At 40.1% G+C, this 27123-nt stretch overlaps 3 protein-coding genes across 4 annotated transcripts; 1 reads left to right on the top strand and 2 right to left on the bottom strand.

Moving 5' to 3' along the window:
• Nucleotides 1-696: 696 nt before the first annotated feature.
• Nucleotides 697-6950, bottom strand: LOC116335113 (potassium voltage-gated channel subfamily H member 6). The gene is made up of 10 exons (XM_031758719.1): nt 6807-6950; nt 5293-5718; nt 4737-5130; nt 4410-4609; nt 4067-4324; nt 3789-3977; nt 3576-3684; nt 1995-2019; nt 1118-1322; nt 697-993 (listed from the first exon to the last, which is right to left on the bottom strand). Exons 1-10 carry the CDS (start codon nt 6948-6950, stop codon nt 697-699), a joined length of 2247 nt encoding a protein of 748 aa, XP_031614579.1.
• A 3322-nt stretch (nt 6951-10272) lies between these two features.
• On the bottom strand, nt 10273-13437 carry LOC116335128 (translational activator of cytochrome c oxidase 1). 2 transcript variants are annotated; one of them, XM_031758738.2, is made up of 6 exons: nt 13359-13437; nt 12912-13191; nt 12695-12801; nt 11863-11996; nt 11133-11295; nt 10560-10769 (listed from the first exon to the last, which is right to left on the bottom strand). In XM_031758738.2, the coding sequence occupies exons 2-6, from the start codon at nt 13186-13188 to the stop codon at nt 10560-10562; spliced, it is 891 nt and encodes a 296-aa protein (XP_031614598.1). In that variant the 5' UTR covers nt 13189-13191; nt 13359-13437. The 2 variants fall into 2 exon arrangements, with proteins under 2 accessions (XP_039471984.1, XP_031614598.1); XM_039616050.1 differs by having other exon boundaries at nt 10273-10769; nt 12912-13414.
• A 1561-nt stretch (nt 13438-14998) lies between these two features.
• On the top strand, nt 14999-25202 carry pth3r (parathyroid hormone 3 receptor). The gene is made up of 13 exons (XM_031758718.2): nt 14999-15221; nt 18267-18372; nt 19608-19718; nt 19892-20016; nt 20273-20367; nt 20471-20624; nt 22494-22647; nt 22721-22781; nt 22867-22933; nt 23026-23120; nt 23224-23365; nt 23475-23516; nt 23614-25202. The coding sequence occupies exons 1-13, from the start codon at nt 15156-15158 to the stop codon at nt 24082-24084; spliced, it is 1689 nt and encodes a 562-aa protein (XP_031614578.1). The 5' UTR covers nt 14999-15155; the 3' UTR covers nt 24085-25202.
• Nucleotides 25203-27123: the final 1921 nt, after the last annotated feature.

Raw genomic sequence — 27123 nt, 5'->3', positions numbered from 1 at the left:
AAAAGAATTACGTGTTTTCAAGTTTATTTCTTTAGGCAAGTGTGAAGTACACCACCCAGCCAAAGAACAAGTCACACACTAATATTTCATTGGGCTGGCTTTAGCTTTGTTGATGGCACACTTTCCCCGTGGTTTTAAGAAGTGATAATTATTATTTATTTCCACCCAGGATTGCATTGATCTTTCACCAACAAATTGTATTGATGATGGGGGAGTCAGACTGCTAAAGTCTTCTCCAGCACACCCAAAGATTCCCACTGGGGTTAAGGTCTTGCCTCTGTGGTAGCCAATTTATCCTCCATGTTCCCCGAACCGCTCATTTTGAGCCTGGTTAATCCTGGCATTGTCATGTTGGTATATTCCTGTGTCATCATCAGAGGAAAAAAATTATTCTGTATATTCAGGTAGTCAGCTGACCTTGTTTTTTGGGCACATAACATTGGTGAACCTAGACCCAGAATCCAGTGGGAGGGTCTTTCGTATTTGGTTAGGTAAATCCACATGGTGACTGCTGTTTTTTGGCTGGGCAGTGTGTAAAATCCTTGTTTGCAAGCACTGTCTGTGTTCAACACTGTCCAATGTCCAAAGTAAAAGTAAAGTAAAAAGTGTAATGATAAATAATTCTTCAATGACAAACAGATGGACTGGTCGCAGAGCTCCTTCTAAATGTCTTTAAGAAGTAGGCGACACTGACTGTCAGACGATGGGGAGGACAGGATCTGAGAGGTGTTTCTGGATCTCTGCCAACCGTGATTGTATGTCCAGGCTCTCTGGTAGTGAAGGGTAGCGGAGGTTACCACACAGCCTGGAACTGTCCATGAGGGAGGATTTGACTGATGGCTGGGGTAGTTGAGGAGTTAACCCAGTATGTGTGTCAGTTTCAGGGGTGATAGCCATGAACATGGTGTCATCAGATGCCGCAGTCACGTGGATCCCACTGGACAGTGAATCCTGGGATTTGCTGGTCTGCTTAAGGTCTGTCTCAGCCGAGGTCTTAGGAAATAAGCACAGATGTTGAGATGAAGGAAGATGAAATGAGTTTCGGATATATGACAGTGTTTTTCAGATATTTGGCCTAACTGATGAATTGTCATGTTTTTTTGGTTTGATACCATACCTGTGTCGGTGCTAGGCTGTCCATTTGTATGGGGGAAATGGGATACATGCTATGCAGCACCGGAGTTCCAGCCCCATACAGACCAGGGGAATCAGCATGGAGAGTACTAGATGATACAGTGCTGTAAGCTGGAGGTACAGGGGCCATCTGCCTCTGGAGAAGCTGCAGAATAACACTGATGTCAGTTGTCATGCGAGTCTCCAGCCTGAGGAAATAAGAGGTACTAATGAAAAGATGCTGGAAGTATGAGAAGAATGAAGCAAAGTGACGATAAATTGCATGTCCAGACGCAAATGTTACATGCTCCACCTTACACCAGAAATAATGTCAAGTTTACGTCCTGCTGATTTTGCTTTTTGACTTGTTGGTTTTAAAGTTTATTCCAAACTAAAGTTTGCATAACTAGAGGCATGTCATAGACTGACAGGTGATTGCCAATGCAGGCTACAATGGCCTACTGACTATTCTTAAAATATGAATATACCCCAAGTTACAATCTGCACCCGTTAACAGTGTTCGTAGGAAATGCTGTTTTGCTATGCTATGCTTGCTATGTTTCAGGAAGATTTTAGCACCTTATTTTCAGTTAGCTGTAGAAAAGTTAACTACATATAGCAAACTAGTACTGAGATTTTGGAGACATGTGACATTAACTTTATACCATTTTGGACATGCAGTGATCATGATAATAGAGTAGAATCAAGTGATTAGGACTCCCATTACACCTAGGACTAGAAACTGGTCTGCAACCATTTAGTAACCACCAGTTGTGAGAGAAAATATGTAATCCTCCACTGGTTGGCAATTGGTTGCTGGAGGCTGGTAACAGTTGCTGGGAAATCGATTGCTAAAGGCCTAGTCATACAGGGTTACAGACCAGTCCACAACCATCTGGTAACCACCTGACACAAGGAGAAAACGTGTACTCATTAACCAATTGTTTGATTTTGGGGGGTAACAAACAAAGAGTAAGGAGGGACTTCTACATAATACAAAGTCATTGGAGAGCCATGAATATTTTCCCCTCTGCTGTTGATCTCAATTGAGTTCTGTGCTGAACCCAAGGCATCAAAACTGGAATGGAATTTATCTTTTTACATAAAGTCAGATTTTGACAAAGAAGAATTCAAAAAGTGCTCAAAGACTTAGATGGAACAAAAAAAAAGTTAGCAAAAGTATGGCTTTGAGGAGTGATGCCCATATGGAAATGAATATAGTATAGATAGATTTTGAATTTTTTGCTTGTTAAAGAAACCGTCTGATGATATGTTAATTGTTCAGGTGTAGAAATGTAATGGTCAGGGTTACTTCCGGATTTCTTCGCTAAGCCATTGCTTCTATTACTTACAGCAAGGCTCATCATATTGCTGATGTATACATGCAACATGAATTTTTATAGATTTTCAAGATTCTTGGGTGGTGTAAATGTTAACTCATCACTTATTTTAAGATAAGACAGAAAATTCATTGACTGAGGGAATTTAGGCAATGCAACATTTGAGCCAAAGTCACTGTCACTCCGCGTGTCTTTTTCTCAGAAGTAGCAAAGATTAGAAGGTGAACGGTAGCAAATGCACCTGTTGAGCTGTGAATGCAAAATTTCAAGGCGGGTCTCAAGTTCACTGGGCCTTTCTTCTGTGAATGGTGGTGGGTGGCACGAGTTGCGGACAGAAGATGATCCCCAGGCATGACTGGAAAACTGCTGTGATTGTCTGTCTGACCAGTATTGATACATCCCTGGCACATTCAGAGATGAGGCTGAGGAAAATATCAAGACAGTGCTTCAAAGTGACACGTTTAAAACAACCAAAACCTTTCGATCAGGGTAGCAATCAAGACTGCAATTAAATTTATATCTTGCAATTACATGACAAAATCAAGACTGCCATCTACCTTGGGGACCCCGGTCAAACACTGCATCCCTCCCCACTGAGGTGCCACTTTGGGGGTGCAGTTGTAGTACAGATGAAGAGTAATCCTGCCTGACAGCTTCTGCAGGGTAATGCTCTGCTTTGGCACCATGGGCAAGAGGTTTTTCAAAGTCCTCACTTGCCTGCGAACATGGCGATCCACAGCTACAACAGTCCTCCCAGCAGGCATGAGAAAATGACTGATGGCAGGCCTGAAGGGGATACGAGTCTTCGTGATCAATTCCATCTGTTCAAAGAAAAGCATTTCAGTCCTTCAGTTACAGTTTTCCCATGCATAACACCCACAGTTTAGGGTGTCAGGCAGCCAGAGATGGCTCAACTACAAGTCAAGTTGAAACACAGGTGGTGGTGTAACACTTTCCAAATCTGTAAGGCCTGTTTTACAGGTATGTCTAAAGCATCTTTGGATTGCATGGACAATCTCAGTATGATTCTTGAAAGTGTCCATCCATTTAATTCAGGATTTGAAATGGCTTTTCACGTTGTTTGCTTTGTTTGCACGACTTTCTGCGCATTTCATATCTCACCTGGCCTATTTCTGCAGTCCAGTGAGTGTATTTTGCATCTTGGTTTGTGGTGGTATTCACAGTCATCACCAGAATCATCAGCTATTATTAGTGGTGGCTCTTGATCAGCCTAAAGACACCAGAAAGAAATATTTATTAACTCACCAAAGTGACAGTATAAAATATCTGTTTTTAGCATTAGGTGAAGTATGTTACAATAAACTGTCAATGTACATCTCTCAGGTCAAATGTTATCTCCAGGTTCCTCCAGAAGTTGTCTGCAAAGCTTGGGTACATATCCAGGACCTCAAGAAGGTCATCCCTAAGGATGCGGTGCAGGTCACAGTAGGTGATGGAGTGTACGTCTGAACTTGATTTCCCTGGCTCATCATAAAGGTGGATATGCTCACCAAAGATGTCATTCTTCTCTGTAAGAGGACGAAGATTTATTTGATTTCCGAAGGTCATTTTTGAAAGGACTTAAGGAGTAAAATAATGTATGGTTACATAGCTTTACCTAATATGGCCACCACTACATCATCTCTGGTGACCTGGATGGAACCATGTGAGATGAAGAAGAGAGAGTCGAGGATGTCTCCATAGTGAATCAGAGTATCTCCGGGAGGTGCATGGACTGTCTTGAATCTCACAGATAAGGCACGGAGACATGCTTGGCTGCCTCCTCGGAAAGCCTTGCAGTTCTGTAGCAGAGAGCGGTGCAAGTGCAAACAGATGTCTGCCTGCAGAGACTCTGGAAATCCCTTTAACACCTGAACAAAGAAATACGGTCAGAACATATGTAAGAATAAGAGAGATAAAGAACATCAAAGGAGCATTACCATTTTGTTTACTTACAGCATTCATGTCTATGCCGTTTGTGTATGTCCATGCATGCTGGAAATACTCCTCTAGTCGTTGGCGCAGACTACCTGGAATCTGATGGAAGCGGATAAACTCTTTGACTCTCAGCATCTGGGTGTGGTACCGGGTTGTACCAGTGTACAGCCGCTGGATTATGGCAGATACATTGCCAAATATGCTGGCGTACATGAGAGCTGATACAGAAGAGAAAGAGGACAAGAAGTCAAACAGGATTGGGTCATTTCAGATGTAATAATGGTAAAGTTGTACCAGTACCCAACTAAAGACTTACTTACAATGACCATGGGTTATTCAACTTACATCCAATGACCATGACACAGATGGAGAAGATCTTCTCTGAGTTCGTGTTTGGAGACACATTACCGAACCCCACACTGGTCAAACTGCTCAGGGTGAAGTACAGAGCTGTGACGTACTTGTCTTTGACTGAAGGACCAGAGCTGGAGTCGGTTTCATTATACGCCTTTCCAAGTTGCTCAGCAAGGTTGTCCAGCCAGCCAGTCTCAGTGTACGGCCTCTCCACAAAGCCAATGGCATACCATATGCACGCAAGCCAATGGGCGATGAGTACAAAGGTGCACATGAGCAAGAAGAGGACAGCAGCACCATATTCAGAATATCGGTCAAGCTTTCTTGCCACACGGACCAATCGCAATAGCCGAGCTGTTTTCAGGAGGCTTGTTAAGGTTGCCATCTTTGGTATCCATGAACAAGAGGGAACATTTAGGAAAGGGATGGGCAGATAAAAGGTCAAACAGCTTTAATAACTTTTGAAACTCAATGGGGAACAACTTTTAAAGTTTAGACACTTAAGGATAAAAACCTTTGAAGCTTTACAAAGAATCAGAATTCTTACCTCATCCGAGCTTGATCTGAAAATGAGAAGGTCAAACGGGATTGCTGCAAACAGATCAATAGGGAACCAGCCTTTGATGTAATGCTTTGCTATCTGGCTCGGCTGCGTGACTACCTCGTCATTTTGGTCCACATAGGTCGTCCGAAGGTTGATGATTATATCCACAATAAACAACACGTCCACCATAAGATCTGCCACATTTAGAGGGTTACATGTGTAGCCACAACTCCTTTGGCGTAAATTCCCATGTTCATCCAACAGGAAGGCAGCTGAGTAAGGAGTAATAACAGCTGTGTAGAGGACCAGAAGGAGAATAATCCAGTCCCAAAATGCCTTAAAGGGGCTGTAGTGAAGCAAGATCCACCATGTCGTTTCTGGTACCTGGAGTTTGTATTCAGGCAGCACATCAGACTCCAAAGAGAGAACCTAAGCATATAAAGAATTCATGCTTCTTTACCTATTTCACAGGGAAATCAAAACATTTAACGAGTTCTGCTTTAATTGATTTTGAGGAAGATACATCTTCTCCCAGAATAAATGTCTATTATGTACCCAAATCCCTTCTTTCTTTGATGAAAAGAACACCTAATCTTTTGCATGCAAAGGAAAACAGTAAACCTAGATTTCTACAAAACAAATATTAGTGTTTCTAATAAATCTCTGTCATAAACTAACCAACAGATCTTGTTAGAGCATATACTGTTTTGACCAGGTTCTCGTTGGAGGCTGCGTGCTTTAGTTTTGCAACCTTGTAGGTCCAACAAATCCTTGACCATCCTGTCATTAGTGACTTTCAGCAGACACAAGACTTGCAGAAAATTTAGATCCAGATAAGGGAACCATATCCAAAATTTCACAAAACCTTAAAGATAGATAAAATAACAGCATCCTGTTATCAACAGTCTAAGAACTGACTGAACGCAGGATGTTGGTTTGCTGGAAGGCAATAATGATGAGTTGGTCATGTGCTTTCACTGTCACTGAGTTCTGCCTATACCCTCAATATCGTATTATTCAGTCTCACCAATTTTGCAAATAACTCTATGAAAAAGACAGATAAATTAGATTATTTACAGTCGGAGAGACAGGGATCACCGGGTACCCCCATGCAAGTTCACATGCCCCTTCCATTTGTTTTGAATCCATCTCACATGATCCCACAGAGCAGTGATGCAGGTCACTGAGCTTTAGGGATCCAGCAGTATTAACAGTAGGTGTTAATTTAACTGTGGCTCAGTTTTAAGTTCTACTTCACGCCCAATGATGAATACAACCAGTCACCTAATCACCAACTGATTTTTCCACTAAAAGGTTAATTAACAGAAGTCTTCCAGCGTGGAAACTTTCTAGAGCCCGTCTTTTTCTTAGTATTTAAAAACATGATTACTGTCAGATCCAGTGATGGACTGAACCAGGTCAGCAGTGAATGTGATCATTAATGGCAATACATTTCAGTCATTTGGATCTCATAAATGGGACCTGCAGAGCCCATGTGAGGTTCTCAGCTGCCATACCTGTGTGACCTTCTCTGTGACATTCGGCGAGCGCTCCCCCACCTTGAAGGAGCCGCGGAACTCCATTCGAGGAGTCGGAGACAAACGGCATTCGGGGCTCCTGATGGCCGGTCCCCCACCCTTCATGAGGTCTGAGTCAGACATTGAGCTTTGCTGTCCTGCATATGATTAGAGAAACACTCCTTTATATTTGGGACAAAGAGATCACATCCAAGCTGGTTTTGAAATATTTTTTCAACCATTTTCTGGAAAGAAATTTGACTTTCTCATAATGTTACACTAGTTAGTGTATTCAGAATATGATTATTGTAAACCTGATGTGATTTACTTTATTATGCTTTTGTTTATATAAAGACACTTGTTGAAAAATTCTTAATACACCTCTGTTTCCAAATGCAAACTCCTCTGTGCTCTGATTTCCCAGAATGCAAGTCTAGCTGTGCCCCTCCCAAAATACTATGCCCCCACATAGTGCAAGGAGTCAATACTTTAATCCCTGCATGGCAAAGGCAGGATTTACATAGCTGAACAATCTTTCAATAGTCGATCAAACCTTCAGTCAAACATCACTAAAAGTGAACAGGACATACCTGATCTGAAACTCCAAAGTAAGATGCTCCTTTACCACATATAAGCATCCAAAATATCCATCCTTTCAAACACTTTTTGGAGTGTCTTCAAAAACATTCAGTCTCCTCTTTCATATTTGAGTAAAACAAAAGTACTCAGTGTTTCTGTTGTGGCTGCAGATGTCAGTATTGAAGCCTTCACTCTGGCACGCAGCGGAGGACTGGCCTGCAGCTCGCATGCGACTGTGCAACTTTCCCCGACACTGGAAACCAATCAATGCCATGCTATAGCTGAGAAGAAGCGACCGGAAAATCGATGACGAGCATTGATAACAGAACAAATGGGCTCAGAGCCATTACACTAGACCTCCCTGTTGACATCAAATTATCATTTCAGCTTTCTAATTTGGTTTAAATTAAAATTAGATTATATTTAGAGTATAGTTCAGGCTGCATGATGTCGAGTTGGAAAAATGAAAAACAAAGTTAGGAATGGTGTCCACTCCATATGTTCCATGCAAGCTACTGAAGTGCAAGCTTATTGATTAAAATGTTGACACTACAGTTAATACGAGGGGGTAATGACCCATTGTGACATTGCCTCAAAATGTCCTTCAGCTGTAACCTTTAACATCTGTATTTCTTTTGTTTGGTTCTCAAAAATGTTATATCACATTTTCCTCTTTTAAAACATTTTTGATGACAAAGGAAAATATTTAACAGTAGACAAGCGATGTATCACGCCTATACTTTACATGCCCTAACTGAAAAACTGTCAAATGTTTTCAGAGGTCAACCTAATCAATGACCCGATGGCCCAGGGCCAAGAAAAAAGTACATCAGGAAAGTTCACTGGTCAGATGATGGTCTGTTTTGGCCAGTGATGGGGTTTCTGCCCTTTGAGGTCCCTTATGATGCAAACAGACTGAAATGAACTCTCACTGATGAGTTATTTTTTTCTGAGAGTCAGCATTTTCACAATGTGAAAATGAAAGTACACCTTCTTTCACAACAAAATAAAAACACATCATCTGGTCCTGAAATGCTAGTTATTGATTTTCTTTTTTGACTTTATCAGTCTGTCACATCATTCTTGAGGAATTTTGTCTAACTCTTCTTTACAACATTGCTTCAGTTCATTGAGGTTTGCAAGTATTTGTTTTGCACAGCTCTCTTAAAGTTCCTCCACAGCATTTCACTTAGATTGAGGTCTGGGCTTTGACTGGACCATCGCAGCACCTTCATTCTTTTATTTTTCAACCATTCTGTTGTAGATTTGCTGATGTGCTTTGGATCACTTACCTGCTTTAGCTGTCAAGTAGATAGCCTTACATTTGACTGTAGAATACTTATACAGAGGTGTTTATGGTCAACTCGGTGACCTGTAGCCACAAAACAACCCCAAATCATCACCTCTCCACCACCGTGTTTAACAGTTAGCATGAGGTGTTTGTGCTGTGTTTAGTTTTCCCCACATGGGGCACTTTGGTCAAGCATCTCCACTTTGGTCTTGTATGCCTAACAATCATTGTTCCAGATGTCTTGAATGTTTCCAACTTGTTAATCTTTCTCCCTGTACATTGATAGAATCAGATAGTTTTGAAATGGTTTTGCTTCTCTAAGATCGATGCATGTCTTTTTTCCTTGGCAGTGCCAGCAAACAGCCAAACATTTTGCCACACTTTACTGAATTGCATTTGATTAGCAGCATCTGCCTGCTACGTCCTATGGCATTATGAGTGTACTTAGTTTTGCACACACTGCTCCTGAATTCTGAATTTAAAACAACAACAAAAAAAAAATCAAATGATGTAATATCAACATTTGTTGTTCATCTGAGGTTATTTTAGTACCTGCTAAGGAAATAATGAGTTTTTACATCCTCACACGTGAACTCATAGAATTGAAAGAATGTGTTTATTTTTTTATGTCATATGGCTGAACGCTCTTTATCCAACTGCCTGTTTTGGACACTTTAAAGGAAAGAGACTCCACCATCACCAGCCCTGCTGGTTTGTTTAACTCAGCCTTTGATTTCTCGCAGTGATACCTAGAGCTGAGCTGAGTCTAAATTTATTTTAAATCTTTGGTTACTAGTTATTTTGCAGATTTGGACTAATAATAATTGGTTGTGAATGTGATCTGTCCCAAATGCAGCTGCATGTCTTTTAATAATTCCAGAAAGAAAAAAAATTAAATGGTAATGCACCCCAGCACATGTTAAAACTTTTACTGACCCACTCTTTCAACCCTTAGGACTTTGGAACAGACTGCTGGTGGTGTCTCATTTTAAAAATGAGTGGAAACCGGGCCTTTGGGGTGGGATGGCATGAGTTGCCCTCATCCCTTTGTTTTATTGATTCAGAAGAGGCTTTTAAAAAAGAGCTAGAAATTCCTACTCAGACAGGCATTTCAGTAATTATATGTAAGACTTCGTGTTGTTCATGTATCTGATATACTGTATTTAATTTTTTTCATTTGTTGCCAGGCATTTTCTGACTTTATCCTTGAAAGGTGCTTTACAAACACATTTCTCCTAATAACGAGGTATTATGGATGAAGCAGGGACTTTAGGAAGTCAATCAATTAGATTTTTTGGGGGCCAGTTAAAGTCTGACCTTCTGACCTGGAGGCCCAGAGGATAAAAACATGTTATGTCCTCTTGTTTGCATTTTTTCACTTTTTTCAGCATGTCTATTGTGCATGTTTCTACTGTGACTATTATAGAAAACATATTAGACAAGAGCATTACTCAAAGCCGACTCTCATGTCTGGATGAGGGCTGAAGTTTTATTTTAAACTGATCCCTGGTAATCCACAAACACTTGTTCCTTCTATGAGTTCAAAGGTTCACTTCGAGGTCATGTGCAATACCGTTTTCAATAAAAAAGGACTCATTAAAACACCTCTTTTAATAACTTTTACAAACCTACATGATGAATTCTTTCGTCAGTATGGAGATGCAGTTCACTTCCCACTGCACAGTGTATTTCAGGATGGCTTTCCCCCCCCACATACAGACCACATCCATAAGGCTAATACAGCCACACTTTTAGACTCTTAATGTCTGTTCTTACTGATAACATGCAGTATCGGCACCCACTAATCCATGAGGTATCAGCTGGCAAATCCTTTGTCTCCAATATTCCACAGTTAGTGTCCAGCTAGTGTCCAGAGACTGTCCTCAGCTGTGAGCCTGGATGTTGTCCCACACTCTGACTACATCTGGACAGTCATTGAGGGCTTCTATTAGAATCGAAGCAGCATCGAGGTGATCCTCGTCCAGGGGTGCGTGTGTGCGGGCAACAAACTCCAGCCCAGCGGATAAAACCTCCATTCCTAGCTCCTTTAACGAGGCCCTCACCTTATTCAGGTCACCCACATCACAGAGAAACTGAAGACAGAGAGGTAGATCAAGCTGTTAAACTAAATTTGTACCTATTATTTTAATATTTTAATTATTATCATTATTATTATTATTTTGATTTCTACATTTCAGAGACCTTGAGTATTTCTTTTTTCATTTTGTATTGAATGCACAAACTGAACTGTATTTAACCTGAGGACAGAGCTGAAGGTTGTGTGTTCTACTGTACTGTATGGAAGACTGAAAAAACATCTGTTTGTCGGTATCTCGAAGAATGAAATAATTCCAATCGGTTATTTAAAGGTATCTCTGTGAGTCTGAGCATGCCTGCACACGGGCCACATATTGCACAAAAAACTTAAATCATTTTCCTGGAGCTTGATGTCCGACCTGCAGCAGGGGCTTCTCCTCCTCATCCTCCGTCTCTTGGACGTCTTCAGCACCGGCCTCGATGGCCAGCTCCAGTGCTCTCTCCGTGGTGATGTTCTGACCTGGCACAACCACCACTCCCCTCCTCTGGAAGTTATGCCGGGCTCCGTCTGACAGCATCCCCCTGAGGATGGAAGCAGAATTACACTTTTCACTTCTAAGGTTATTATTTTTATTCCAAATGCTTACAAACAGATATTTGTACTTCATCAATAAAAGAATAAAAACGATAAGAACACGTGCCTTGTCTAGTAAACAATCAAGCTTAAATACATCTCCCTGCTGTTTTTTCATCACTTATACCAGCAATACAATCTTTAATTAAGACATACATTACAACATACTATTAAGCTTTCATTACTGCTGTTACCTGCGACTAGAGGGACATCTAACAATCTGATATTCTCTGTCCATGTTCCTTTTTTTAATTTTTTTTTATTAACTATTAAAACACTGCTCCTCTGGCATGTTTTGAATATTTTATCAAGGTAATCTCATGTAATCTTAAGATTTGTTAACCCTGATTTTGCATACAGCTGGGATTTGTTTTTTGTGAGAGAAAATTGATGCATCTGTTAACCTTAAGTACATGTCGAGCAGGTTAACACTAAAACCATCGGTGATGGTGTGAAAACGCTCGTAAACCTGACACAGTTACAGAAAGGTGAGACTACAGGAAGCCGGGCCTGACCCATTCTTGTTAAGCAGGCGTTTGATTTCCTGGTGGGTGCGCGAGTTGTTGTCGGTTAAGACTTCGACGAGCAGCAGACACCCGCCGGGTCCCCGAGCCTCAAACATGTGCTGAGATGCTGGTTTGGCCTTTTCCTGCAGAGACAGGACACAAGACGAGAAGATGACTGCAGCACAGTATCACAAAAACTGACACATACAGTTATGTTCTTAAGTATTTGAACAATGACACGTTTTGATATTTTTGACTTGGTACACCACTACATTAGATTTTCACTGACTCTTGTATTTACAGCAGGCTTTAAGATTTCTGTGTTGGCAAACTGAATTATTATTACAGCACATTTAAAACAACTATTACTGGAATTAAACTAAGTAAGAACTTGAAGGTCTCTAATGACGTTCTAGGATAGGTGGTTCCACAGGACAGAGCCTAAAACTGAAAATGCCTGATGCCTCTATTTTTTAGCCCTGTGATAGGAACATCCAGAATCATCTGATTAGAAGACCTTAGTGCTGTAATGGAGTGTGGATGGTTAAAAGCTTAGATAAATAAAGGGGCAGGCCAATTGAAACACTTAAAAACAAGCAATAAAATCTTAAAAATTAATTCTAAAAGCCAGTGAAGATTTTAACTGTGTCACATTTTACTGATATATTTATAGATTTTTAATGACCCTCACCTAAGACTGCCACCAGGCTAAACAATGCATAAAAACTATTGGATGCAGGTAACCTGCAAACATGCTCTGTGCTCACACTGGGGAGGATCTGTTTGAAGTGGCACCACAGATTATTTCCGTATCTCTGTGCCAGCATGGTTATCAACCTACCGCACTCTTGATTGCAGCATCTATGGATGCTTTGGGCATGTTCTTGCTCCTGCACTGCTCCAGTATGTGGGCCAAATTTAGATTCAGCTCTGGGTTAGATCCACCTTCTGGGGATGACAACCAGAAGTGAAATTTTATCCAATCAGAAACTGTAAAGCAGTGAAACTCCAATTACAAAAAACAAAAACAAAAAAACAAAACAAAACTCCTCACCTACCTTTGACAGCTATTCTTATCATCATGCCAAACTTCATAAACATTCTCCCCCTCGCCTCATCTTTTGGTCCCTTGACGTGCTTCACCTTTGACCACTTGTTATGTCCGGCACACAGAGCGGGGCACAGCTGCAATGTCCGGGCAGGAGGAGTCCTCCACCCCGAGGACAGCACACATGAAGACGGCGGGAGAACTGGCTCCAGAGACGAGAACCTGCTGGAAGCCGCGGACACAGGGGAGCGAAGAGCCCTCAACAGCAGCAGCACCGGAGCCGCCATGCCCTTCACACTCGCACAGACACACAACTACAATGAATGCTCCTGCTGCACATGTGCAGGAAAGACTACGTTTAATGAGCGAGCTGAAAGTCTCCGTCTGAGGGAGAGAGCTCCACACTTTGCTGTAACCACAGTAAATAAATAAAACTGTCTGAAGTTTTCCAACTTACGAGCCAACAAGTCAGGAGAGCACGCAGCTGCTTCTGCCCTTGTTGTCAGACCGGTACTTCCGGGTTGAGATGACGTCGGAATCGGACCTGTCAAAATAAAGGCCGTATAAAATGTATTTTAAATCATGACATTTGTGATACGGTAAATTCGTAATAGTGTGCATTAATATACATATATTTTTAAATAACTGACCACAGGAGTTACGTAAATGTTAATAGACCATTTAATGAATTAATAACTATATTCCCACTTACCAATTTTGTCTTTAGTAGTTGTAAAATGAATTTTAAAAAGATTTTTATTTATTAAGCGCCAAATGACAACCACAGTCGTCTCTAGGCGCTTTATGTTTTAAGGTAAAGATCCTACAATAATACAAAGAAAACCCAAACAATCAACAATAGTCAGGAAAACAAAAAGAAAGGATTACAAAACACACACAACAAACACAGGAAATATTCATTTCCATTCAGTTTTATTTATATAATGCCAAATCACAAATGTTGTCTCAAAGTACTTTATATTGTGGAGTTAAGATCCTAGAATAACATGACGCATTTTAAGCAAGAAGTTGGCAACAGGAAGAAACCTCCGGTAGAACTAGGCTCAGGGAGGAGCAGGCACCTGCAGCGACTGGTTTGGGATGAGAATAAATAAGAAATAAAAATAAGAAATAAACTGAACAAACTTCATCATTCACTAGTTCAGACAGTTGGAAAATGTGGGCGAGCTTCTCATCACATAAACAACTCAAGTGCAGCACATATGATAAAGTCTGACATCACAAAGTGAACATCTGACATCATCAGGAGGTCACAAACCAGTAGCACCCCCAAAACAAGATGGTACTACCTCACTAGAACAACTTCAAACCAGTAAAAAAAGTAGAAAAAATAGAAAATAAAAGATGACAGAGACACCTTTATTGATAAGTCAGAGGTATTGCTTATCTAATGCAGGCTCATCTTCACTCTCCTTATTTATTTATTTATCTGTTGATTTATTGCTTTTTAAATTCATGGAATCAGGAAAACGTGTCTACAGTAAAACCATGGGAATCTCAAGTGCCTCTGGGTTTTCTGATTGTGGCTGAGGATCACTGAGTAGAGCAGACTATCACCATGCATACAAATATAAGTTCTTCAAAAATGCCTGTCAAAACAATGTTTGTCATATAATTTGTGCATTTGTCATTCATGCATATCAGAATATATATTATGTAATTTATATTACTTTAACTGGTGTGGTAAGTAGTTCTATGACTCTGGTCTGTATCACTGCTCTCTAAAGTCTCCCAATGCGGGATACTCTTGCTGTAAACCAAGTATTAAATTATGTTACTAGTAAAAACTAAGAGTCCTATTAGTGGGAATAGAAAAGAGTAGATTAAGGCAGACAAACAAGCCAAATGTGAAGCACAGAGAGATAATGACAGCAGAGGAGAGCAAAGAGTTAAGTAAATGGAAGCCACAGCATATCAAGGCCAACCCATCTCATCCCAACAGTCCTAAGAGCTGTGAAAGGAGGAGGTTTCCTCCTCAGTGCTCCTCTCTTCCCCAAAGAGAGATCATCCAACCACAGACAGCCCCTCAAAACCCAATAGTAATGTCAGTTGAGCTTCATGCAGAAAACTCTGGACCTCAAGAGACTCCAAAACCCAGTTCCTGTTGACTAATACAGGAGCACAGATGGGACAAACATTAACTTTAGGACAAAGTTCCTTCAGCACAACCTGAAGAGGATAAAATGATATGTGAGTGAAAGGTGTGCTGTTCTGTTTCAGCTGGAGAGACGTCATGTTGTCTGCACAAGGAATTATTGTTTTTTACTTTTTCCACAGTGTAATAACAGCCACAGCGCTGGTAAGTGGACTACATTCATAATATTTAAATTATTTAATTATTGAACAGTTATTAACTAATGGGGTTTGTTAGGGGAAAAATACTTTACTCCTGGTTTGCTGCTATTTCTCTGCTGCTTTACTGTTAACATAAATTAGGTCAAATAAGTGCAATTTAAACCTGGATATTGAATTTTCTTGATGATTTCTACTAATGTAAGCTTTTTCAAAGCAGACTTTACTTAAAAGGGCTCATAATGATCTTAAATGGATTGGAGCAGTAGATAAATTCTTAGTCTCACTTGCGTCTTGTGTCCTAAATTTAAACTTTTCACACAGCAGCAGCATATCTTACACTTTATTATGACCCTGAGTCAGACATGACACATCCACACTGCTGCAGTTTGGGCCAAAGATAGAAAATTTCATGTATCTGTGACCCGCTTTGATGCTTTGAATTAGATTTATCTGATGCTTCAGGAAACATGCCAGACATTCAGCAGCAAGACTGAGATGACAGTGTCTTCTTAGTTAACTGATGAGGTGATAAGGAATAAGTTTTCCAGCAGTCCTGCTGAGGAAAATAAAAAGTATTCTAACCCACCTCAGTTCCTCTATTTTGTGTGAATCTCACACCAAACCATGAGACAACTGAGACAAATTATAAAAAAGATTATAAAAAATTGCTTTGAGAAAAATGCTTCTTTGCATATAAAAAGTGGATCTATTAATATAGTTTTTCTCGAGACTGAGAAAAAAACTTCACTTAACAGCAGCACAAGAGCCATCCTTTATCAGAAGTCACCTGTGGTCTGCTTTACCTCACAAACCATAATCAGCTTTGACCCTTTTAACCTTTCGCTTACTGAAGCATGCTAACAGTGACTGTAAGTGCCTTTCTTCATCTCTGGATCTCCCCCGTGTCCATCCTGAGTGTTGATCTCGGACAGGATAACAAAGTCTAGATCATGAAGGTGGGAGGCTACAGCTAAAAAAAATGATTTGTGTCAGGAGAAAAACAAAAAAGCTCTCCTTCTGTGTTAAGAGGCTCAGATAACTTCTCTGTGAGATCCAGTCCACTCAGTAGTGAAGGGTTATACACATATAATGTGTATTTTACACATTTTAATTATTTATTTATCAAGTTTCTTCCCCTTCCCAGTTTTAAAAATGTGTCGCTTATAAGATTAAGCTTTTAAGATTTTAAAAGCCCTCTATAGTCTATGTTGTCACCTGGTGCCTTAGCTTCTTAATGTTGCTGTTTCTTAATTTCAGTTATGTGGTTCAGAACCAAGCACTGATGAAGACACATAAGCAGCTAGTCTTGTGTTCTCCAAAGCAAAAAATTAAACATAATCTTGAAAATAGAGCAATTCACAGCGTGTCAGTGCTACCGGCTCACCTGTGCGCTTGATCAGGAGCAAAAAGGCAAGAAATGAAAGTGCAGTGAAATTTTGGAAAGATATTTCTAGAAGAAGCAGGATGTTGTTGCAATATAACATTGAGGGTCTGAGGGTTGATTGACTTGTGTAGCTGAACCTTTGAAATTCATTTGCACAAATACAGCTATTACCAACAGTGGTCTTCAAAACTTTATAGTCTGTTTCAAAGTTGGCCCTTACATTATATGATAGACTATTTTTTCCTCCACTTTACATTGTTCTGCTTAGTCGTTATATAACAAAAGTAACGTCTAATCAAGTTTTTCAGATCTATCATTTCCTAAATGCAATAAAAATAAATAAATAAACAAGTTAGCAAGTACCAAATACTCATAAAAGCCCACAACAGAGTTACACGTTGTTAAAGATTTGAATTATTTACTATTACTATTACTTCTTTTTTCCAATTATTATCTATTAGCAATGTTGATAACAGGATTTCTCACCTTTATTATAAAACAGAAAGATGTTTTGCATCTTTATACACTCAAAAAATATTCATGCCCACAATGGTAACTTTAAGTAATTAATGTTGTTACATAAGCACAATGGTTAAATGATTAATTATATGAATAAATAAACCTCTGATTTTCTATATTTACTCAAAGAGTTGCTTGACAGTAAACAGTAATCAAACCTCTACAGCGAATGATCGCTGCTCAGCGTCCAGCGTTACTAGAAACAAACATTTAGCCAGCTGCAGTTTATTTCACTGTAACGCTGTATTCATTTACCTACATGGTAATTAATAAATTAACTATGAGTAAATCATTTTCTTTAGCATGTGAGAGTCAGTACTCACCTCTTTTACTCAAGCCAAAGTCCACTGAATGATAGTAGAAATTACTCTTACATAGTTTTTTCTGTTGTTTTTTTATTTGTACACTACTTTTTCTGATTGATTTTGTTTTTCAATTTTTTTATTTTATTATTTTGTACTTCTTGCTGACCCCTGTGCTGCTGTAACACTGGATTAATAAAGTCTGTCCATCTATATGACTTTCGGCCATTTGATTCACTACAAGGCCCTTAAAGCACCAATTAAAAAAACTGAATTTTAAAGGGGAAAAAAAGACTTAACATAAATGTGAAGACGTTGCAGTTTTTCTGCTTCGTTTCTCTTCCTTTGCAACTCTTCCGTCTGCTCTGCTGCTCCCCTCTGCCAAACTGTTCTCATGCTCTGCTAGTTTTGATGCTCAGTCGTGAAATGAACCCAGGAACACAAAGCTGCTTGTGCTGACCGGCTCATACCAGCATGGCCCCCGAGGACGAGATCCCCGTGTGGCCAGCGGCAGCCCGGCTGCTGTGAATAAAGGGCCTGGCGGGCCATCATCACATACCGCACTCTCACACAACTATTTCACAACACCTGGAGGCAGCACATCAGATCTTTGGGAGAGGTTGTGGTTGTAGTTTCATTATGGATCATCTCAAAACAATGCATAGATGGGTTATATGGCTCTTCAATATAAATAAATCACATGATTTATGCTGATCATTATGTTTTAATCTTGTTTTCTATTGTTTACCATTGAAATGACGTATATGCAATAATGTATCAATAGGTAATATTATAGACAACCTGGTGGGCGTGTCTTCATAATTCATCTGTTGCTTTTTTACAGATTGACTCTGATGATGTCATCACACGGGATGAGCAGATCTACCTTCTGATTGGTGCTCATGCCAGGTGTGAAAGGAGCATCAAGGCACAAATGCCCCTCATTAAAGGTTTGGGGACTTCTTTTTAAACACTATACAGAGTGTCTCTTTATGGAACCGCTCCCCCCCCCCCACCACCACCACCGGTTTTGAGTGCTTTCTACGACTTTGTGAGCTTATAGTTAGAAAAAAAGCAGCTGAAATTTATTTGTCATAAGTCAACATTTGTCTGTATGTCTGGCTTTTAATATTTCAAAGAAGGTCCTGTCAAATAAGACCCTCTTTTTATTTGAACAGGCGGTCAGTGAGTGCACGTCCAAACACACAATCAGATCAATTATTTATTGCACTACTTGTTTATTTAGGATCAGATGCAACACCCAGTCCAATATCCTGCTTTCCAATATCTCTCTTATTACACAGTGAGGCATTTTTAATTTGGAAACACGATGGAGAAGCTGATGTTTGATAAGCTGATTCAACGCGGTATTATTAAATATTACAAATCTTCTCAGGAAATGTGACTCAAGCTTTAAGTATTACATTTTTATTGATTTACTAATCTTGAGGAAGCATTGGAACCAAGTATGCATCTGCTCATTTACTATTTTACCTCCAATATTGAAGGAAATCTATATATGGAGTGCTAAAATTGCTATTAAAAAGACATATAATGGTCTTATATGATGTATTATTGCAGATGAAACCAGCCAAATGTGATTTAAAGAAGTTTAAATTAGCTACACTTTGCCTGTTAGCAGCGTTAAAATCCTATTTAGTCTTTCGGTAACTTAATCATGTAACATTATAGTCATGTAGAAAAGATTAATAGGCATAATGGGTATACTTCTTTGTGTTTATATGTATTTTTTCTGTTTATGTTTATTTCACATGCACCAATAAGTATACCAATATATACTGTTACATTGGCATTAAATAGGGGTGGTGGGAAAATGGGCACAGCATAGTATTGATGATATGTGACATCATCTATCATATATGTGCTAGTATGTGATATATTGTGTGGCAATACTGCAGAATTGTATTGAATTTTTTCACATAAAAGGGAGTTTTTCCTTCCCATTGTCACCAAGTGCTTGAGAGTGCTTAAGAGTCCCTCCTTGGCCTGTTTCAGATAGAATATGAACTGAAGTTTAGATCAGTGAGGATTATTTTAAGCTTTGAATCATGCAAAGCTACTCAAGAGCAGTCTACGAATAAAACTACAGCGTTAGGTGGCCCAATGCCTGAACTATACACAGATCTATCGGCTTGCTAACACTTTTTTCACACTATTGTTGAAGATGGCGACTGCAGCCCAGAGTGGGATGGGATCATCTGCTGGCCACAGAGCACAGCAGGTCAGCTGGTCTCAGTTCAGTGCCCGGAGTACGTCTACGACTTCAACCACAGAGGTAGCAGAGCTCCAGAGATACTAGCATCTGATCATCTACACAATATAAAAAGCATTCTACAATGTCAATAACCAGGAAGCAGTAGTTTTGAGAAAAATGCAACTGAAAGGTATAAAATCAAAGATTTCCTTATTCAAAAAATTAATCATTATGTCCTGCCCTCCCATGGTCAGGGCGAGCCTACCGCCAGTGTGATGTGTCAGGCAACTGGGAGCAGGTGGCAAGCATCAACCGCACTTGGGCAAACTACAGCGAGTGCACCAGATACCTGACCTTCAACCACAGAAGCCACGAGGAGGTGTGTGCATTTGATCCAGTGCTGGGTTGAACGAATCTGTTTGTGCATGTTTATCTAACAGCAGAAAAGAGACAGAATTTCTTTAGAAGACAGTACAACAACGGCCATATTCTTACAAAATACTCTAGGCCTGTCTTCAAAAGACCTTTTCCCTCCAGTGTGCTAATTGTGATGAAGATACAAAATTACCAGTGAGTTAAAATCTGTTCAGTCACTTCTGTTTCCAGATATAAAACGATGCTTTGCTGTGTTTCAGAAGGTGTTTGAGCGACTCCATCTCATGTACACCATCGGCTACTCCATTTCTCTCGCATCCCTGCTGGTGGCAGTCTTCATTCTCTGCTACTTCAAGTAAGAAGAAAACACCTTATAAGCTTTGATCCATAAACCTGTGACCGAACAGCATCTCCGGACTTCAGTCTGTTGCATCCAAACACGCCTTCCTCTCTTTCAGGCGTCTCCACTGCACACGCAATTACATCCACATTCACCTCTTCGCCTCCTTCATCTGTCGAGCGGTCAGCATCTTTGTGAAGGACGCTGTGCTCTACTCCATATCTGATGGCAGTGAAGCTGAGCCCAACTTTACAGGACAGAAGCCCCATATGGTAAATTGTAACGTCGCATTATTTCTTATCACCAGTTATTCAGTTTTGTTTGTTTTTTAAGTACTTCATTGTGATCAAGACAATCGGCTTTATGGCAGTCAGCACAGTAATGGCAGTTCACAATGGCATGGCCTGTTTGCAAAGCTAAGCAAACCAGATTTGCATATAAGCACTCAAAACACCTCATTCATATAAGAACTTTTTTTTCTACACTTAAGTGCTTTCTATCTAACAATCATAGTCGGATGGATATATCAGAGAGCATTGTGGGGTTAGTATCTTGCCTAAGAATATTGGGTCTCTGACAGAGTGTTTTGAGCTTGTTTTGGTCTTGGGATTCTTTCTTTTGGAATGAAGAGATTTTCATTAGTTTTCTGCATTAGTTACTTTTGAGCTCAGTTTTCCTAGTGCCTCTGAGTTTTTAGTATTTATAATTCCAGTTTCTTGTTTTTATCATGTGAATGCCCCTTTCGTGTCCAGTCTGTCCTAGTCTCATCTCTGTGTTTTCTTATTCTTTCAGTCCCTCCAGTTATGTCTGTGTTTTGTCTCCATGGCTGTCTATAGTTTTTGTCTTGTCTATTTAATAACTTTGTATTCCTGTCCCTGTGTGTTCTCTATTTGTCTCCCCAGCCTGTCATGTCTCCTTGTGACTTTTATCCCAAGTCCCAGTTTCAAGTTCACATGCCTTAGTCTGAGTCTCAGTGTGTGTGTGTGTGTGTGTGTGTGTGTGTGTGTGTGTTACTTCCTGTTTTATTTTGATAGTCCTCTGTCTCATATGTGTTATGTTGAGTTATGACTTCCTTGTCTTGTTAGTTATGATTCTGTTCCCATGCATCTCCACATCCCTTAATCACCCTCCTGTGTATTTTTTGTCTGCATCTTCTTCTGTTCTTCATCACGTTCTCCTTCACTTTATGTGTGATCTCAATCAGTCACTTTTGTCAGTTTCTACTCTGCCTAGTCATTGTTTATCTTTTGTTTCCTCCACCTTTATAAAGTCGACATTTTGAGTTTAAATCCATCTGATCAGTCCTGCATCTGGGTCCACTCCCTGTTCGCCACACACTCATTACATGACAGTTACAGCACATTTCTCATTTCTTCATCCATGACAGGAATCCACCACCCACACCTGCTGTATTGGACTGAGATCTGGTGACTGAGCAGGCTATGTGAGCACAGTGTTTGAGGTGATTTGAGTTTTGTGACATCGGGTGTTATTCTGCAGGAAGCAGCCATCAAAATATGGCTACACTGAGTGCTAAGAAAATATCTCTGATGATTACACCACCACCTCCACCTTGAACTTTTGGTAGAAGGCAGGATGGATCCATGCTTTCATGTTTGTCGTGCCAAATTCTGACCCTACCATCACCTACCCTACCTCTGTAGCAGCAGAAGCCAAGACTAATCAGACCTCCCAACGTTTCAGCCTCAGTTTCATGTTCTTAGCTGACAGAAGTGCAGTGATCTTCTGCTGCTGTAGCCCAAGGTTCGACACGTGCCTTAAGTGACGCTCTTCTGCATACTTTAGTTACTTCCTCTCCTCCGATTGCCGAGATCAAAAAGGCATTTTCTCCCAGAGAACTGGCCCTCACTAGAAACTCAGAGATGGTAGTGTGGGAAATTCCCAGTAGATCAGCAGTTTCTGAAACACTCAAACCAGCCTGTCTGGGCCCAACAACCATGCCACATTCTGATGCTCAATTTGAACTTCAGCAGGTCGTCTTGACCATGTCTACATAGTGCACTGAGTTCTCTCGTGAGATTGTCTGATTAGATTTTCGCATTAACAAGCAGGTGAACAGGCAAGTGATCAGTGAATGTATTACCACAAGTTTTACTCATATTTTCTGTTTTTGTCATTAGGCTGGCTGTAAAACGGCTGTCACTCTCTTCCTGTACTTCCTGGCAACAAATCATTACTGGATCCTGGTGGAGGGGTTGTACCTCCATAGTCTCATCTTCATGGCCTTCCTGTCTGACAAGAACTACCTCTGGGCCCTCACCATCACTGGCTGGGGTAAGTGACACTGGGGCAGGTGACACTTTGGACTAATGCCAGTTTGTCTAATAGTCCCATGTGCTCGTCGTAGGTGTTCCAGCTGTGTTTGTGTCCATTTGGGTCAGCGCACGAGCTTCACTGGCAGACACTCAGTGAGTCATGTGATCCATTTATCTTATGTTTATGTTACACTCCCACAACAACTGCTCCCTGAAATAGATTCATTGGTCTTTCCAGATGCTGGGATCTCAGTGCCGGAAACTTGAAATGGATCTATCAAGTCCCCATTCTGGCTGCGATTGTTGTAAGAAAAGCGGATTTAAATCAGAATAGCATTAAAGACTGATATTCTGAGTATATTACTTTAAATATGGATTTCTGTTTCTTTCCCTGCAGGTGAATTTTCTCTTGTTCATTAACATCATTCGCGTACTGGCCTCTAAACTCTGGGAAACCAACACGGGCAAACTGGACCCCCGACAGCAGTACAGGTAACCCTCCATGTAAAAACGGTGTACATTTCTTAATCTCTGGACTATAAGCTGCCATCTGTTTGACAAGAAACATCAATGAAATAAACTCTTTGTTCTGCAGGAAGCTACTCAAGTCCACATTAGTCCTCATGCCTTTGTTTGGAGTTCACTACATGGTGTTCATGGCTCTTCCCTACACTGAGGTCACTGGGCTACTGTGGCAGGTGCAGATGCATTACGAGATGTTCTTCAACTCTTCCCAGGTCAGGACACATTTATAAAAACAAGCACTGCATGCAATTACATGCTGTAAGCTCTACTGCAATGATAATGAAAGCTGATTCTTTTGAATAAAATCTCATATCTTTGCAGGGGTTTTTTGTGGCATTTATCTATTGTTTCTGCAATGGCGAGGTAATAAAGCTACAATACAGAATCGACTCATATTTATATATTTTTTTATCTGGTAAACAAAAAAAAGGAACTAAAATTAAATAAATCTTGTTCTCAGGTGCAAGCCGAGGTAAAGAAGGCTTGGTTAAGACGTAGCCTGGTGCTGGACCTCAAGCAGAAAGCCAGGATCACCAGCAGCGGCGGAGGCAGCTGTTACTACGGCGGCATGATGTCACATACCACCACCCACAGCGTGTGCCTGTCTGCTGCCAATCCCAGAGCTCTGTCCTTTGCTGGAGGGGTGGTTGGCTCAGGTGGAGTCTCTGGTTCTGGGGTCAGACCCCCGCCGCCACGTCAAGTTTCCACAACTCCCCCCCACCATCATACCAACCTGCGTATTTACACTTCGACTGACAGCGAGGCCACAGGCCCCCAGCAGGAGCTGGGTGTGTGGAAACCAGAAGGTGCTGAGTCAGGAGGTTTTGCCAGAGAAGCTAAAGCCAACAAAGGAGATGATGACTGCAAAAGCCACAGAGAAGAATATCTAATCAGCTCCTTATCTCCCAAAGAGCTGGAGACCATCTTGTGATTGCTGCTACTTTGAAATATCACAGCAAGCAAAATGTTTTATCATTAAGAGTACTGCTTTATGTTTTTGTGTGTGTGTTTAGATGAGGATTTTGAGAAATAAGGGAATCCAAAGGCCTCTTAGTTTGGTGAAAGGGTGCTGAAAGACTTTAGTTACTATAGAAAAGCAAATCTGGGGACTAAGGCTGGGGGGTTTGCCAAAGTTTAAATGGCTCAGAGTTGCATAGAAAACAAATCCACACTTCCAATCCAATTCTGTCCTGTAACGTGTCTAATCAGAGTTTGCTTGTTATATTTATACCGGTAAGTGTCATGGTTGAGTGATAAAAATAATGATAATAATACAATGGTCTTGTTTTCAGGGTTGCAACATCATAGTATGACATAAGCTGTTCATAGTACAGTTGTGCATCCTTTCATAGGCTACCATTAGTAACTGGACCACAATTTAAGAACTCTAAATCTAAATTTTCGTGTCATAAAGACAGATGTTTTTGTGTGTGGATGTGTCGTGGATTTTTCAAGCTGATGTGAACGGAGAAATCCTAAGCTAAAGAATTCAGTGAAGTCAAAGGACAGACCTGGATGTATAAATAGTGAGAATTTTTTCTCTCTCTTCTTGTCTTTCCTGTGTTGCATTTTTCTGGCCACACTGACCTCCTTGTTCAAACTGCACTTCCTACAACCTGTCCCCGCCTAAATGCACACCTCCACGTATCAGCCACACATTAATGAGGGTGTGAACGCATTTAACAATCCAAATGTCACAATGAGATTAGATCTAAGGGCACCTAGACAGCGTGTCTGGACTTATTTTCATGTTTGTTGCTGTCCAGGTTTGCAGACCTATTTATCAGTCTGACAGGACCCTGAAGGCTGATGCGTGAACCTCTCACCCCATGCAGGCAAAACTCCAACTCCTTCTTTCGTGTAACCTCTGCCCTGAACGCCCTCACAACACTGTCCAGAATTTCACACGCTCCCCTCAGGCTTTGACTCAGAGACAGAGGCACCTGAGCCGTTTGGAGACCTGGAGCGGGAGTGACAAACCTCTAAGCCACAATCCACCGGCATTCGCCGAGAAACAGACAGAAAACCATACCTGTAAATATTTTAGATGCCCATTAAAAGAGAATCATGTTCTGTGTTTATGATGTGTGAATTTAACACTTGTATTTTAATAAATGTTTTGGGGAGTATTTTAAATAAACTGTACAGAAGTAATGGAAGCGACTTATGGATTTTAATATTCTGGCAGTGGCAGTGGAACACAACCTGGAAGCTAAGGAATAGCTGCATAAAGAAAAAATGACCAAACACAGAGAAAAACAAGAAATATTTAATTGAATTCAAGAAATAAATAATTGAAACATGGTCTAGTTTATTTACATAATGCCAAATCACAAATGTTGCCTCATAATGCTTTACATTGTAGGGTTCAGACCCCCTACAATGAGATAGCTCTGTTTCACCAAGCACTTGGCAACAAAGGGAAGGAAAAACTCCCTTTTAACAGGAAGAAACTTCCAGTACAAAAAGGCTCAGGGAGGGGAGGCTATCTGCCACGAGCAATTGGGGGTGAGGGGAGGGAGACAAGACAAAAGACAAGCTGTGGTTGAAATATCTGATATGACAATAAAGCGATTATGGAGGAGCCTAGAATAAAGTCTCTGCTGAAAAGGTGATTTTTGGAAACTGAGGTATTATCTTACAAGGATTTGTGTTTATTTTAATACGATCCAAACTCTATAAGCACAAAGGTCGGGGGAGTGGATAGCATGGAAACAACATCCGACTCATTTAAGACATAAGAAATGTGCTTATTGTTTACAGTGAAACATAGTCTGCCATAGCCTTCAAGTACATTATTTCCAATATTATAAAGTTTTATTGTGTCATAAATATATATAATCTCAGTCAGTGGCATGTCCAAGATTTTTATCCCTCAGCCATAAAATTTTATGGATTTAGACTTTTTATTTCAGTAAAAGTTAGAAAGTCACATAGATCAAATCTGCACAAGTTGTATAATCAACAATATATTCAGAGTAAGAGAAAATGTTCTCATTATGTAGAATGGCATTTTTAGAATCATTATATACATACTGCATCATTCATTTATGATTTTATTCATAACTACTGAGTTTTAAATGAACTTTTCACACCTTTTGTGTTGTCCAGACATGTGGAGCAGACACAGATCTGTGTCTTAGCCCAGGACCAAAGAGGTAAAACCTCCCAACCCCCACCCAGCAACCTGTGGTTGCTACCAGCTGTCGTTTCATTCGAGCAGAAAAGGTTTGGGGCCAGCGTGTCTTCACCACTGCTGTGCTGACACTAAATCAGCTGAAAACACGAGCACTTTCCTCGAATAGCAAGAGCAGGGAAATGACGGGAGGATGTTGATTGGAAATTACAAGAGGAGGAAGTGAGCCAGCATGGTGACTGCAGTGGTGGTGATGATATCAGGTTTATTGTGCTACAAAGCTTTTACCAGGAACAGTTATTAAACAAGAAAAGAAAGAAATTTCAGTCTCAAATATATCCAAAACAATCTTTAAATAATGCGATATGTGAAAGGTCCTAGCACACCTCTTATTCTATATCTATTTATAATAATATAAAAAAAATTATCATTTATTATTGTTGCATAAATTAAACATACAGGAAAAACGAAATAAACCTTCAACGTGAATAAAAATGTGTTATATGTTCAAAATAAAAATTGATAGATTTAATGCTTGTATTACTTTCCATACACAGTCTTAACAAATAATTTTAATAATATTAACAATCATAAAAAATTGCATTTAAATCACTATAGCAAATGAATTTCCAAAATTGAGATAATAGAGCGTCAAAGAGATAAAATGATGAGGGTTTTGAACAATACATATATTGCAAATATTAACATAAAATATTAAAAAACGGAAATATATCTATTTTAAAAGTATTGTTATGTATTTTACGGGGTTTTTGTAAAATATACATTTGTAAACACAAAACCAAACAAACAAATAAATAAATAAACCCTGGTTAA

The sequence above is a fragment of the Oreochromis aureus genome, linkage group 8, assembly GCF_013358895.1.
Source record: "Oreochromis aureus strain Israel breed Guangdong linkage group 8, ZZ_aureus, whole genome shotgun sequence".
Lineage (NCBI taxonomy): Eukaryota > Metazoa > Chordata > Actinopteri > Cichliformes > Cichlidae > Oreochromis > Oreochromis aureus.
This window is presented reverse-complemented; position numbering and strand designations above follow the sequence as displayed.

Bases quoted from the DNA above. Each gene is read 5' to 3' on its own strand.
- LOC116335128 (XM_031758738.2), bottom strand. From the start codon at position 13,188: ATGGCGGCTCCGGTGCTGCTGCTGTTGAGGGCTCTTCGCTCCCCTGTG. The intron at 11,997-12,694 runs GTAGGTTGATAA...CTGTCTCTGCAG, and splicing joins ATGCTGCAATCAAGAGTGCG to GAAAAGGCCAAACCAGCATC. The intron at 11,296-11,862 runs GTCAGGCCCGGC...TTCCATCCTCAG, and splicing joins CGCCTGCTTAACAAGAATGG to GGGGATGCTGTCAGACGGAG.
- pth3r (XM_031758718.2), top strand. From the start codon at position 15,156: ATGTTGTCTGCACAAGGAATTATTGTTTTTTACTTTTTCCACAGTGTA. The intron at 19,719-19,891 runs GTAGCAGAGCTC...TCCCATGGTCAG, and splicing joins CTACGACTTCAACCACAGAG to GGCGAGCCTACCGCCAGTGT. The intron at 22,934-23,025 runs GTAAGAAAAGCG...CTTTCCCTGCAG, and splicing joins CCATTCTGGCTGCGATTGTT to GTGAATTTTCTCTTGTTCAT.
- LOC116335113 (XM_031758719.1), bottom strand. From the start codon at position 6,950: ATGTCTGACTCAGACCTCATGAAGGGTGGGGGACCGGCCATCAGGAGC. The intron at 5,131-5,292 runs GTAAGAATTCTG...TGGATACCAAAG, and splicing joins TCAGATCAAGCTCGGATGAG to ATGGCAACCTTAACAAGCCT. The intron at 4,610-4,736 runs GTAAGTTGAATA...CTTCTGTATCAG, and splicing joins CTGTGTCATGGTCATTGGAT to CTCTCATGTACGCCAGCATA.